Source organism: Carassius auratus, chromosome 7, assembly GCF_003368295.1.
Source record: "Carassius auratus strain Wakin chromosome 7, ASM336829v1, whole genome shotgun sequence".
NCBI lineage: Eukaryota > Metazoa > Chordata > Actinopteri > Cypriniformes > Cyprinidae > Carassius > Carassius auratus.
Genome location: NC_039249.1, coordinates 25,766,087 through 25,781,355, shown reverse-complemented (window position 1 = coordinate 25,781,355; position 15,269 = coordinate 25,766,087). Strand labels below are relative to the sequence as shown.

General features: G+C 37.1%; 1 protein-coding gene across 2 annotated transcripts in view; it reads left to right on the top strand.

Annotated features, from left to right (window-relative positions):
• The window catches only part of rnf166 (ring finger protein 166), a 70,178-nt gene that overhangs the window by 45,583 nt on the left and 9,326 nt on the right, over nucleotides 1-15,269 (top strand). Inside the window, exons 1-5 of one of the 2 annotated variants that reach the window (XM_026268163.1) lie at nucleotides 4,105-4,704; nucleotides 5,567-5,723; nucleotides 8,288-8,400; nucleotides 12,870-12,984; nucleotides 13,166-13,273. In XM_026268163.1, coding sequence (XP_026123948.1) covers nucleotides 5,631-5,723; nucleotides 8,288-8,400; nucleotides 12,870-12,984; nucleotides 13,166-13,273 — 429 coding nt within the window. In that variant the 5' untranslated portion in view covers nucleotides 4,105-4,704; nucleotides 5,567-5,630. Of the gene's footprint in view, nucleotides 1-4,104; nucleotides 4,705-5,566; nucleotides 5,724-8,287; nucleotides 8,401-12,869; nucleotides 12,985-13,165; nucleotides 13,274-15,269 lie in introns of those variants that run through there. The other variant, XM_026268162.1, reaches the window with a different exon arrangement.

Below are 15,269 nucleotides of genomic sequence, written 5' to 3'. Positions count from 1 at the left end.
AAAACATAATTTTAATATTGAAAATAAACACAAAACAGCGCGTCAGCCCCTCACGGCGACTGACGCGCACAAATAAAAGCCAAAACATAAAATAATGTCCCAGGCCTGGTCCTCTCCCGTCCTTCACGGTCGTCACTCCAGTTTTATATCCTTCCATCTCCTACGTGGGACTCGATACTAGCGGTGGGGCTCAGGTGTAGCTCATCTCCAATCACTACACCTGGCCTCACTCCTCGTTCCCACGCCTCTCGGCCCCACCCCACTCGCCACAATGAATTACTCCGGGATATTGGTTTATTCTGACTCAGAGGGAGTGTCAGTCACATTAAAAAAAGTTATTGGAGACGCAAACCGTTTTAAACTATTCAGTTCGATTTGGTGAACTGGTTCAAAAAGATCCGGTTACATCGAATGATTCATTCGCGAACCGGATATCACAAACTGCTTCGTTTTTAACTCTCTCTCACAACAGACATGGAAGAGAAGACAATGCTGAATAAAGTCATAGTTTTTGCTTTTTTTGGACCAAAATGTATTTTCGATGCTTCAAAAAATTCTAACTGACCCTCTGATGTCACATGGACTACTTTTATGATGTTTTTCTTACCTTTCTGGACATGGACCGTAGACGTACACACAGCTTCAATGGAGGGACTGAGAGCTAAATCTAAATCTAAAATCTTAAATGGAGGTCTCACGGGTTTGGAATGACATGAGAGTGAGTTATTAATGACAAAATTATGATTTTTGGGTGAACTATCCCTTTAAAGTACTATCTAAAAGCAAGCAAGTTGTTTAAACTTGAAAAAAAACTATGAATTTAAGCTTTAAAATAGCTCTTAAGTTATTTGTATTTTTAAAAAATACAGATTTATAGCACGCCAAGCAAACATAAGCACATAAATTTAAAAGTTAAAAGAAAATACATATTTGAGACGAAAACACACAAGCTTATCTTATACGGTTACATTTGTTTAAAAAAAATTATTAATACACTTATAACTTAAATAACCTTATTCAAAACTCAAAGGCACCCACACAACTGTACAAAATGAACATATTATAAACAAATAAAGAAAACTCTATATCCTTAACAATAATTAAATCCCTTTACTATGATATAAATATGATATAAAACAGTGCTTACCTAAGTCATGATACTGTCTGGAAAAAAAAGCCACCGAATGACTAAAAGACTTCTCGAAGACAAAGCAGGAGAGGTTGAACTGACCAGTTTGGAGCCATCTAAGCAGCTGTACAGAAGCACATATTGTGAACAAATACATTCAGACCTTACTGTTAATTATTCTCATAGCCTGCATAGAACATTACCTGCAAGAGCGATTGCACTGTCAAGGAAAAAAAAAAAACTTGCGCTCGTCTGACCCTTCTCAGGCAACTCGAAGACAAAGCATGAAAACTGAAATGACTAACTGGCCGCCACCTACACCGTTGTAAAGACGTGCATATTGTGAACAAATTTCATTTAAATCATGGCTTAAATTGATACACAAAGAACCACCGCTTACCGGAGTGATAACAATGACAGATCAAACGTTAACTGGGCACCGCCTGAGGCAACTCTAAAACGGCATACAAAAAAAACATATTTTGAACAAACACATTTCAACTCTCATGGTAAATATTATATAAAGAACAGCACCTAACGGAGAGATTAATTTACACTGTCAGGCAGAAAAAAATAGGTGACGTCTGACCTGAGGCAACAATAAGACCAGGCTGGAAAATTTAACTAACTTGCCCCCACCTATGTTGTACATGTTATATGGAGGGGTTGGGATGAACTCAGATGCAGACAGGATGTGCCAAACACAGGATTTATTAAATACAAAAAGGGGAAAACAAAACCCACGAGGGGGAAAACAACGATTAGGGCTGAGACTAAATGATTTAACAAGACTTGGTCAACACGATAAACAAAACTCTAAAGACGTCTTCTAGGACAGTGGTTCCCAAAGTAGGGGTCGCGACCCCACGGTGGGTCGCGGGACCCCGGCGCAGGGGTCGCAGGGGCTTTATATATTTTTGTTTCAATTAATTTAACTCTTTCGCATCGCACGTACGATCACACCGGTGTGATCAGTCTAGGCTAGTCCCTGGAGTGTAACTGTTACGACCACACCGGTCAGTGCATGACGTGAAATTCAAATGTGCTCTCGCGAGTTGGCTGGCGCTGAGCCAGAGACAAGTGCGCTCAGAGCTGTCATCACAACTTTTCAGTGTTTTCAACCACATAATGTTTATTTTAGGTTTCAGACATATAAGTACTAGAAAAAACAATACATTTAGAGTTTGTAAAATACACACTGATGTCAAAGGAAGAGGCAATAATAATCTTTTTCATTATAATTAGACACATTTTATTCATATCAGATACACATTGTGTAAGTAACTTTAAAGTTTACTCCATTATTCTCCCAGTTCACCAGCCACTTACTTTTATGTATTTTGGGAGAAGTGGATGAATTCACGTGTTGTAAATCCAACAGATCTGATTCTCTGAACTGTGTCTGCGGCACAAACTAAGATGACGGCGCCCGTCGCGCATACAGTTCAACTAACGCGATCGTTATAAAGGTGTTTAAACAACAAAACACTTCCACTTGCATATATTTGACAATCGGAATATCAGCTATTTCATGCCATATCTAACAAATTTGTTAATATTTTGAATAAAAAAGGAAAAATGACAAAAGCAGATCATTCATTCAGCTCTGTTGTTGCTGCGGTATGTCACGTGACAAGCAATGACGCGTCACCATGGAAAGCATAAAGTGACACATCTAGCGGATTAGCATGAGTGTGTGTGTGTGTGTGTGTGTGTGTGTGTGTGTGAGCACGCGTGTGAGCAGCTCAGACTTACTCGACTGGTTCCTGATGGCAGAATAATGAACGAGTTCAACCAAACATAGCTGCACAGTTACTTTCCGAGAGAGAACAGGTGGATATCGAGCAGCTCATGCAGACTTGTAACACTGATTTTGCACGCAGAACAATAAAATATAACTTCGTGTGCTTTGAGACTGGGCATAAAATCGATTTGCTGTACATTTCACGCGACGAGAGGTGTTTTTTTTGGGGGGGGGGGGGGGGTCGCGGGGCAGCAGCGCATTTATCATGGGGTCGCGGGCTAAAAAGTTTGGGAACCCCTGTTCTAGGATACAGAAACCTATAGAGACACTCACGATGTGGTAAACAATCACAATGAACCGACAAAAGACAGAGCACACTAGGGGATCTAAATAAGAGAACTAATTTAGAAACAACAGGTGGCACAGATACGGCAATCACGACAAGACTAGGATAACAAGGGGGGCGGGGGAAAGGGGACGAGACAACACAAGCACATGGCCCAAAGACAAGGCCATGTGCTTCTACACAAAACACGGGTCTGTCATGATCCTGCCTCAAGACTAGAGAAAAGTCAGGACATGAAGGCAGAATCATGACAGTACAAAAGCGCATATTGTGAATAAACTTCATTTAAATCATATTGTGAATTGAAACATATAGAACTACACTTACTAGAGCGATCACAATGAGGGAATAAACAGAGGCCGCTTAAGGTGACTTGAAAATGAAACAGGAGAAAATAAAATGGCGTTGTTTAAAAAAGCATTCGAACTGCGCATGCTCATCAGCCTTTGTTGGCAATACTAATAACCAACTTAAAGTTGTTAGTTGTTCTAACTTGAAATATGAATTTGGTCTAAATACCTATTCAACTTACATTTCTGTGTTATCTCAACTTTTTTAATGTTAAATTGTTGAATTAACTTTAAAAACTGAGTTTGCAAAACAAAATGTAAGTTGGATTTTTTACAGTGTAGATGTCAAAGTAATATTAATAATACGGTTTATTAAAACATTGATTTTAATAAATATTTTCTTCCATGTAAGCTATAAACCTATGTTGTAGAGTGCTTTGACATAAACTGCAAGGAACTGTTCGAATTTCATTGAATTACATTTGAAAAGATAAATAAAACTGTTAATGTTGTATGAATTAATTTGATAAGCACCATTTTTTTATATAAATTTTATTTAAATCATAATGAATCCTGTAAAATAAAAACACATTCAGTGTTTATTTGACCAAAACTCAAAAGGGCAGAAAGCAGGTGTTTAATTACAGCATGACACTGCTCTTTGAGTTTTTCAAAAATTTACAGGCGCAACACTACACTTAGCAACTGACCTTCACTTCCAGTTCCCTCATGAGTCAGTCAGTGCCGCATTTTAGTGTAGACAGTGATGGAGTGGGTCTTGTTTGGCCCTGGCCCTGGATTCAACAGTACCATAAAGCGCAGCGTAAGCCTGGCAGAAAAAACTCAGAATGATTCATTGCTTTTACAGTCCCATAAACTCTTGCCTCATCCATCAGAAAGTGACAAGGCTGCCACCACGAGTTCACTAGCCATTTTTTGCTGATGCTGCCATGTATTTGGACACAAGCTGAGTCACGCCAGCTTGAAAGGTGATGGCTAAATGCCTGATGGTCTGATACATCAGCATTTGTTCAGCTATTCAAGGCCCGTTGCCTGCCAGCCAGAGTTCAGTGGTTCAAAATTGTTGTTCTCCTCAGAGGCTTGTGCAGTTACTAAACATTTAGTGGACGCGTTTATCCAGTGCCACTTATAGTACACTTATTACAGGAGCAAGTCCTTCTGGAGAAACATGAAAGTAAGTGCCTTACACAAAGGGACAATGGTGATAATTCATGATTTGCTTTTTGTTGTGATCAAAGAAGCTGTCTTACTGTTAACAGAAGACTGTTATCCATATGTTATACAATTATTATTCTTCTTTCTTTTTTAAAGAAGTCTCTTATTCTCATCAAAGCTGCATTTAATTGATGAAAAATACAGTAAAAACAGTAATATTGTGAAATGATTACAATTTAAAGGAACTTTTCTATTTTAATATGTTGTAAATGTTTTTTATTTCTATGGTAGCAAAGCTGAATTTTTGGCAGCTATTAATTTAGTCTTCAGTGTCACATGATCTTTCAGAAATCCTTCTAATTAGCGGTAGGTGATATATCACAATATGAGAATTTTTTTTCAAAATAACAGTATATATCACAACATAGATGTTTTTCTTTAAAAAATAAAACCATATAAGCAAACAATAGGACAGATGTTTTTTGTTGTAAGAAATACTGCAGAAGTTAAAGTTAACAAGCTGCATAGTCTTCACTTTAAAACTTATTAAAAGTACGATAGATAATTTGTCAAGAGCAGTAAGTTATTTCCTTTTTTTTCTTTTGTTTGATGAATATTAACCCTCTAGTGTCTGCAAAACGCTCACAGATAGCAGCAGGCTGCTGTCACTTTAAGAACCCACTCATATTAAATGAGGAACCTGAGATATTTTATTATCTCCTTGTTTAGATGCTGTGTACAGGTTTAGATATTTTGAATTGATTTGACAAAAAATTACTGTTTTGTCCAAATTATGAATCCTATATCAGAAGGCATACATACTGTAATAGTGATATATATACTGAATATTGTAATATGTTTGTGTGTGTGTGTGTCCACAGTTTCTGTGTGGACTGTCTACAGCCGTGTCTGCAGGTGACATCGCCTCTCTGTCCACTCTGCCGCATGCCTTTCGATCCAAAGAAAGTGGAGAAATCCTCCAGCGTGGAAAAACAGCTCTCTTCATATAAGGCACCGTGTAGAGGGTGCAGCAAAAAGGTTAGTCCTTGTGGTTGCATAAACAAATATGAATAATTAAAAAAAAAACTGGCCATAGTACCTCAAGACATGATTCTTTGAATAGTGCAGCTGTCATTATGTAATGCATTTGCACTAAAACTTGCTTCAGGGACACTATATACCATGGAATCCTATCTCCACTGCAAGAGCCTTTCAAAACTGCAGTGACAGTTTAATGGTAAATAAAAGTTAAAGCAAACAAGCACAGCCCAGCAACTACAATCAGACACACTGAGATGCCCTGATTCCCATTGCAAGCTTAGAAAGACCCCTGTGTTTGTGCTCACTGTTTTGTGTTTGCACGATTTGACACAGCATTTCTTCTTAGATATTTTAGTTTTATCAAGTCAGCAAAACATGACTGCTGGATTTAAAATATGACCAGCATGGCTCATATTTACATAATTGCACATTAAATGCCCTAATCAAGGTGTCATTTGTACTAAAATATCCTTATTATGCCATTTTAAAGCTTTCCAGTTATATTTTGAAGATCTTTTACGATAGGTTTACATGCGTCCACGGTAAAAAAAAAAAAAAAAAAAAGGCATTCTAATAATGTACATTATATCCAATGATTTTGTAAACCAAATTCTTGCTCCACACTTTTAATCTAGGTTGTAAGAATGAAAGACAGTTTGCAATAATTGACACAAATTTAGGTAATAGTGGAAAGATTAGTAGAAATATTTCACTACAATGAGTTAGTCGGTTAGCAGAGAGTTAAAGCTGTGCAATGTGTGGACACTGTATACAACACAAAACTATACATTTTGAACACATGATATATATATATATTAGGGGTGTAACGATACGCGTATTCGTATTGAGCGGTTCGGTACGCTGTACGCATTATGTATCGAGCGGTTCGTTGGACTATTTAATTATATTTGGAAAATAAATAAAAAATGGTGAAATATAATGATATGCATTCAACAAGGTAGCCCAATAACCCAAACGACGTAACAGGCAACGCCCCTGACACCCCCGAAGAAGAAAAAAAAAACACCAACTTATATGTTTATGTTAGGCTACTCATTCAGGCGCTCGCTCACTCAGCGCGTACTCAGTTCATGCACGGTACGCGGTGGCCAATGCGTTTAACAGACCAGAAATAGAACATCCTCCAATAACCAACAGGTCTGGTGTTTGGGTGCACTTTACCAATCGCTCGGGGCATCCAAACAAGCACGAAAATCAAAATGGACTAGTACTGTACTGTGTCGGAATTTCCTGAGCAGTACGATACAATTAACAGGCCTGCACGTTATTAGATAGAAGAACTGTTATAAATAGAACGTATGCACGGGCAGTTTTGAAAACTCCACCTACTTTGCTCTTGGCATAGTGCAGCGCAAATCGCGTTGTATCTGAAGGGCAACGCTGAGCCCAGGGTCCAGCGCCGCGCATAACGCGTCCTGTGTGAAAGACCTTTTAGCCATTTTGCAACAAGCCTTCAGCGCGTACTGAGTGAGCGAGCGCCTTACTCTGTAGTGGAAAACGCAGGTTTTAAGAACATACGTAATTGAGTTACAATATTCCTTCACGAGCTCATTTCAGCCAGACCGTAATTCCTGCTTTGTTCCAAAAAACATAAGCCCTATAGAGAACCAATTGAGTAAAAACACACTCAATATAAAGAGTTATAGAGTTCCATATAAAAAGTTACATCTTTGTATTTGTTCATAACTACTACAACAATATAACATTTTCATTTTTTTTATACAGTATGCTGCTAAGAAAACACCATAGAAGATGGGTAAAGAATAGCTCCATCATTGTTCAATGTAAAAAAATATATATACTTTGTTAGTTTTAATAAATAAAACTTTTTTTTTTAAAATCAAGGAAATTTATCTGCCAATTTTTTTCTTTTTGCTGTATCTAAAACGTACCGAACCGAACCGTGACACCAGTGAATCGTATCGAACCGAACCGTGAATTTTGTGAACCGGTACACCCCTAATATATATATATTTTAGACATAATTACAGGTTTTCATCCAGAGGTGCAAGATGGTCCAAATATCGTCAGTAAATGATGAAAACACAGCGAAAGGTTGGAGTTAAACTGCTGTGGTGTCTGTGTTACAATTTCAACCACTTTTCATTTTTTAATATCCTCATCGTTTGGGAAAACATGCATCTTGGTTTTACTTTGGCAGTGCAGAACACAGTGTCTTCTAGACATTGCAACAGCACAGACTGAACAATCCCAGGCCTTAGTTACAACCACAGTGTTTGGGGGCAGGTCAGAGTTCATACAGTATGAAGACCAAAGGCGGGTTTACGAATTTGTTACAAAACTACTTAGGTTTCTTCAAATTGCTGATGACTAATTTCAGGCAATTCAGGATTGGTTCTTTCTTTTCAGAAATAATAAGACAATTTGTCATGCACTTTGATCTTTGCAGACCTTTTTCATTCACAAACAGCTATTTAACTCACTTCGTTAAAGGATATATCCAAAAAAGCATAATGGGGCACTATAATCACAGCGCGAGTTACTCACATTGCTTTTTTATGTCCCTTTGAATTTCCCAGGTCACCCTGGTCAAAATGCGGTCACATATTTCATCTTGCACAAAGGTTCAAGAACAGATGGCCAATTGCCCAAAGTTCATGCCTGTGGTCCCCACCTCACAACCCATTCCCAGGTAAGCATTGCTCCACGGATCATTTAAGGTCAGGTTGACATAATCATGAAAATGTGTTTTTTTCTTCATCAATTCTTTTTTAGATTTTTTGTGAACACTGCGTGTTATTATGATTACACTTTTTGGAAAGACAGGTTTTCAAATGTGTTTGGCTGTAATTGTCTCTAAATCAGTTCAATGAGTAGGAAAGTGATGCACAAATCTTTATATTTATTTTAGTGGCATTGTCAACTAAATTGTGCAGACTCGTATTGGCCATTTGACCTACTTCCGTGCTCATTTTCATTTATTTATTTACTTAGGGTATTTATTCTTACTTTAAATCATTGCCTGCACAATTCAGCCAATGTTTTTCTGAATTCAGGATTCAATGTGAAAACAAAAGTAATGAATGGTAAATCCTCTTTAGTCTTGACTTGCAATGCTCTCATTTGTCTCATCTTCTGTGAACAGTTAGCTCTTTAAGAAGGATTTCTCTGTGCAAGGTTGAAAAGAAATGTTTCTTTTCTTTGTGTGTTTCACAAAAATGCACTTCACATGAATGTGCGAGTATGAATTTAAGATATAATATATATAGATAAAAACATTTAAGAATTTCTAATTATTGAAACTAAAGTTTTACACTTTAAGAATATTACTGGTTTAAAATCCAACTCCATTGTATATGTAACATCAAATATGAAAATATTAACATTATCACGACCAATTAGGACAGTTTCATTCAGGAAAACAATAGAATTACGTCAATGGAAACTTGTTGCATTGTGCCCAGTTTGGACACAGAATTTTAGAATATTTTCTCTTTCTCCCTACGTTAAAGAGCAACCAATCCCACAAATCTCTCTTAAAAAAATGCTGCCTTTATGACTCATACTTCTCTGAAGCACTCGATGTTCTTTGGGACAGCAGTTAAAATGAAGCGAAGAGCTTTAAAATATGGATCCAGGACGCGTTTCATTCTTTAGACCCACACACTAACAGTGTAGGTATACTTGGATCTAGAGATGTCAAACTGATGTCTGACAGTTCAAGACAGACACAAAGTTTTGTAGACAGGAATCCGATAAAAGTCCAATCGGATGTCTTCAGGTTGAGTTATGTGTGTGCATCTCTGTCGTGCTTCACTCTTCCTTTGAAGCACAGGAAGAGCGAGAGGAGGATAAGAATTAATTAGCTCTTCAAAGCAGAGCATGTTGATGTATTCCCACTCTGTCTCTGTCTGCAAAAGTCTTGCATCACGGCTATTTATCGTACTCTTTGTGGTAGCATTACACAAATATTGTAGAATATAGCGTGTTCGTGACACTATGACACATTTCTGTCTCGGTGCACAGTGAGTCAGTGGTTTAACAGACAGCAGTTTTGTATGGAGGTGAGGAAACTTCAGACTTATGCTTTCCAAAACACCATAAAGTCAGGGTTGATGACCTAGAACAAACTCATCTGAGTTTTAGAGGGCTTCAGAGCTAAGAGAATATTTATATTTAGTTTTAAACAACACTCACAACAAATTTGGCTTCCAGAATCTGATGAATTGGGGGCCAGGACTAGGGCTGTGTGATATGTACTGTGTACAGTCGTGGCCAAAAGTTTTGAGAATTACATAAATATTGGAATTGGAAAAGTTGCTGCTTCAGTTTTTATAATAGCAATTTGCATATACTCCAGAATGTTATGAAGAGTGATCAGATGAATTGCATAGTCCTTCTTTGCCATGAAAATTAACTTAATCCCAAAAAAACCTTTCTACTACATTTCATTGCTGTCATTAAGGGACCTGCTGAGATCATTTCAGTAATCGTCATGGCCTGGAAACTCCCCAGATCTTAATCCCATTGAGAACTTGTGGTCAATCCTCACGAGGCGGGTGGACAAACAAAAACCCACTAATTCTGACAAACTCCAAGAAATGATTATGAAAGAATGAGTTGCTAAATGCCATGTAATTGTCGATAAAAGCCTTTGAAACGTATGAAGTGCTTGTAATTATATTTCAGTACATCACAGAAACAACTGAAACAAAGATCTAAAAGCAGTTTAGTAGCAAACTTTTTTAAAACTAATATTTATGTAATTCTCAAAACTTTTGGCCACGACTGTATGATAATGTTGCAATTATTGTTTTAGCAATGTGTGAGCTGACATTATTTTGTTGTGTCACAAACAAAACCATGCCTGTGGTGTGTGCTTTGTAGCAAATTAGCTCAAAAGGGAAATGTGTATATATATATATACAATTAATTATGATTCACAATTATTTATATCAGCTGCCAGTAGTAACTGTAGCAGAAATAAATTGCCATCAACTAATCTGTTCGTCCAGCGAACATTCAGTGTAAGTTCATATTTACTCGAGGCCACAGAAAATATCTTTCCTACACTATTAGTGGATTAGAGCATGTCGCCAGATCAGAATCATAAAGAGACATTATTCACAAGCAGTGACAGAATCAGACACTCATGTAATTCATGCACAAAAGTTTTATTAATGAAACGCTAACACATAACTAGTCTAAACAAACAAATGAATAAACATAGACTCGTGTGCATACAAAGGGGAGCTAAAGTGGATGAATGAAGCCATTAGAGAAACCAGAGAATGCAGTTACGAAAAATGAGTCTGAACCCATCAGTAAACCCATCGGTGCCATTTTACAATGTGGTCTACTCTAAAGCTTATACTAAATCTCTGTTGCGTTTGGTTAAATGTACGATATTTGCATTGCCTTGGTCATTAAACGAGTGTCCGGATGCAGTCTCGGATGAAAGTCTTGATGGTTTCAAAGTTTGGGCTTGCGATCACGTTCTTCCGGGTTTGAAGAGTGATGAACTCCAACAATGTTCTGACTCGGTGGTGGTTGGGAGTTTCTTCCCAGGAAGAATTTGAAAAGAGAAGAGCGTGGAGCTCGAAATTATCAGCTAAAATCCTTGGTGAATGGAAAGACGAGGGCACAGTCTGGCACCAAACTTAGGGGGTCTGGAAAAGTCCTTGCTCAGCATCAGTATCAGTATCACACACACCTAGTCAGGACTTTATTTTAATTTGATTGAGAAAAGTTATAGTTATAACTTTTCTAATAGTTATAATATATTCTTTATCACAAGTGGGATTGAAGGATAAAGTTGAAAAATAAAAAGGCTTGTTGACATTAGCAGAAAAGGAAAGTTGTTTCAGAGGTGGAGCAAGTTATTAAATTTTTAATACCTTTTATGAAGTAAACATTTTATTTCCTGTTGACTTTAACAATAACCATCCTTATTTCTGTAGTCCTAAGTTGAAGGTAGTGACACCATTATATTTCATCTTGTGTCAGACACTCAGACACCCTTTTTTTTTTTTTTTTTTCACCAGCAGGGTTGTTGGATATCATACACTTCCTTCAAAAACTGACCATTTGGAGGCATCTCGGTAGACAGAATGGTTGTTCAGTTCAGATTGCCCTTTTGGATAATGTGTGAAATTGGCATTAAGATTTTGGGTCTTTGATTTTTGTCTTTGCCAGACCATCAGTGTATCCAAGCTGCTTGGCAGAATAAAAAAAAAAAATGCAAAAAAAAAAAAAAAAACTGTCTCCCCTGAAAGAAATTATCCCTGGATGACACTTTCAGACATTATTTGTCTATATATTATAAACTAATATTATGTTTAATTTAATGTATTTTTCATGTGTTTTATGTTATACTAATGTAACAGGTCTAATCCTTGGTAAATATAATGCATGACAATGTGGTTCCCAGAAGTAATTATTGAATTAAACTGAATTTAAACTGAGCAAGTGTTACATTACCCATAATCTTAAGAAAAAAAAAATCCCCAATCAAGGACAGAATTACAGCAACATGTCAACAGTGTTCACACCAGAAATGACTCCGTTTTTTCATCTTGAGACAACTTGATCAATTTGGTTAAGTCTTATGAAAAATATGTTTGCTGAAATGTCATTCTTTTCTTCTCTTCTCTTCTTTTCTCTAGGATTTGAATGGTCTTGTAGCTTGCTGAAACAAGAACATCAGAAAAATAATTGTAAACTATAAAACATTTTAGAGGGCTGCATTCATGTTTGCTGGATAATTGAACAGATTTTGCCTCAGACGCAAGTTACTCGATAATATTTCATTGGCGTATTAATGTTTAATGGTCTTGGTTTTGAAATCCCTGTAGACAAAAGAAAGGAGCTGCTGAAAACTGGGAGGTCAGGAATGCCTCAAATGGCTAATGTGAACAGAAGGTTCTTGGCTCATTTTTTATGGACTTGAAAGTTATTCACACAATGTTATACACCCTTCTGGCTGCACATATGCATTATTCATGTGAACACTGATAATCAGTTTGTTACACAACTCTGTTCATTTACTCTTTTGCTCTCAGGCTGCTACTTATTATGTAATAGTGTATATCTGATAGTGGTTTATCAGGCCCCATGGTTAAGACATAGCAAAAATCTTTTATTTTTTTTATTTTTTTACAGCAATATTCCAAACCGTTCCACATTTGTGTGCCCGTACTGTGGCGCTCGCAACTTGGACCAACAGGAACTAGTGAAGCACTGCATGGAGAGCCATCGCAATGACCCCAACAAAGTGGTGAGTGTCAGTTACCTCACAGTTTCAGGGATGCCAAGTACCATTTAATTAGAACAATAAACTGAAATGAAAAGTCTAGCATTTACTCAACGTAGACTGAATGTAGACTGAAACACATATGATATTTGTTCTTCTGTGGAAAATAAAAGGACCTATTTAGCAAGCATTTTTTTCTTTGTAGGTATGTCCAGTATGTTCAGCTATGCCTTGGGGTGACCCCAGCTATAAGAGCTCCAACTTCCTGCAGCATCTTCTCCACCGGCACAAATTCTCCTATGACACATTTGTGGTAAGAAGGCAAAAAGCTTATACTTTTAGATTTATGTATTCTCCATTTTGTATTCTAACGCTCTGTTCCCGATACCATGTGAATAAACATCCATATGTGTTATGGTATTAAGAATCTGGGAGGGAAATGGACTTAATAACTAAATTAATGTTATAGTGCAAAACACTGAAATAGTTCTAAACTAGATTTGTTTTCTTTATGCAATAGATGAACCTGTATAAAGGTGAAGTATGCCATTTCTTTGCTACTAGTGTCACCTGGTGGAATTACAAAAATAAAGCATATTTTAAAGGGATAGTTCACCCACAAATGAAAATGATGTCATTAATTACTCACTCTCATGTCGTTCCTAACCTGTAAGACCTTTGTTCATCTTCGGAACAAAAAGTTAGATATTTTTGATGAATTCCGAGAGCTCTCTGACCCTCCCATAGACAGCAAGAATCCTAACACGATCAAAGCTCAGAAACGTACCAAGGACAACGTTAAAATAATCAGTGGTTCATCCGTAATCTTTCAAAGCTACAAGAATACTTTTTGTGCACAAAGAAAACAAAAATAATGGCGTTATAATCACGATAATCACGTTGGGTTGGTTGATCGGCAGTCTCTAAAAAAGGAGATCTAAAAAAAAAACACTAAAGCTGATGATGCTGCCCTGAGAGGTTTGGCATGACATGCAGCGGCACTGTCTCACCCTCTGTCCCTCTCCAGTGCAAGTGAAATAATTAATTTTTTTTTTTTTTACTATTATATACATTAAAAATTATATAATATTATTTTTCCTTCATCACTAAATCATCACTAAAGTTTATAAATTGCATTTATTTTTAATTCTTGCCAGTTTTTAACCATTCAATGCTCACGCAATCTTCTGGAGACCATATGCTTATGTGCACACACATTAACGCCAGGTTCACATGACTCCGTTTACAGTGCATAACTGGTGCATATTTTTTGCGGTGCACATGTTAATGGATTACATTTTTTTACTGTACACAGTTACGGTCTGGCAGTGTGTTCATTAGCGGTGCATCTGTTGTTAGGGTTAGGTTAGCTAATCCAGTGCCCAGATCGTTTCTGCACCAAGTCTATTGCTGCACTGCAAGCACTGAATTAAAGTAACAGCGCATTGTTTGCTGCAAATATGAATGTGGATTGACACAGAAATGTAGTAATTACACAATAAATTATTATTATTAAAGTCTACTGTGTTTCACAGTCAACACAAATGTTTTAGGTTTAAAGGGAAAGAGCACTTTCCGATAAACAAGGCAATAATAGATGGCACTTGTGGAGGTAGGAAAACACAGTTCTTTATAAACTGTGGGATTGCTTGTAATAAAGATTTAAATGCAAAAGAAAGGGCAGTAGAGTTTAGGACTGCACAATTAATCAGAATTAAATTGCAAAGTCATTAAATTGTGATTAGTCAGAATCAGTTCTGTGATCAGTAGTACATCTCCATCCAAAGGCCAGAGGGTGCTCTCCCACTGAAAATCTTTATATGCTCTGAAGAAGAAATCCAGGAAATGCCTATTGCTGCAGCTGAATAAACAGAAGATTTAGAGCTTTAATTGATTCAACGTGACTAATAATAACACGACTATGACAGTATATTTTTTATCTTCAACATAATAAAGTATATCTATAATGAAATGCTAATTGACATAGCCATTAACACTGCTTAGAATACAATGAAATACTGTGTGCATTTTTGGTGTCCTGTCCTGTCCTGTCCTGTCCCCGACTGGAGTTGTCCCCAGAAATGTCCCCATTTTACAGCATGTTCAAAACAACCCGCAAATATAATGGAAAAGCCTGACCAATTTAGATAGCTGGCTATCATATGATTGTGATTATTTTCACCAGCAGAGGGCGCTGCGAGCTGATTACTTGGTCGCAAGCCACTATTGTAGCCATGAAAAGCTTGAACTAGATGGGAGCACTATTATGACTATTATCCAACGATGTATGCTATCACTGAACCTCTGGT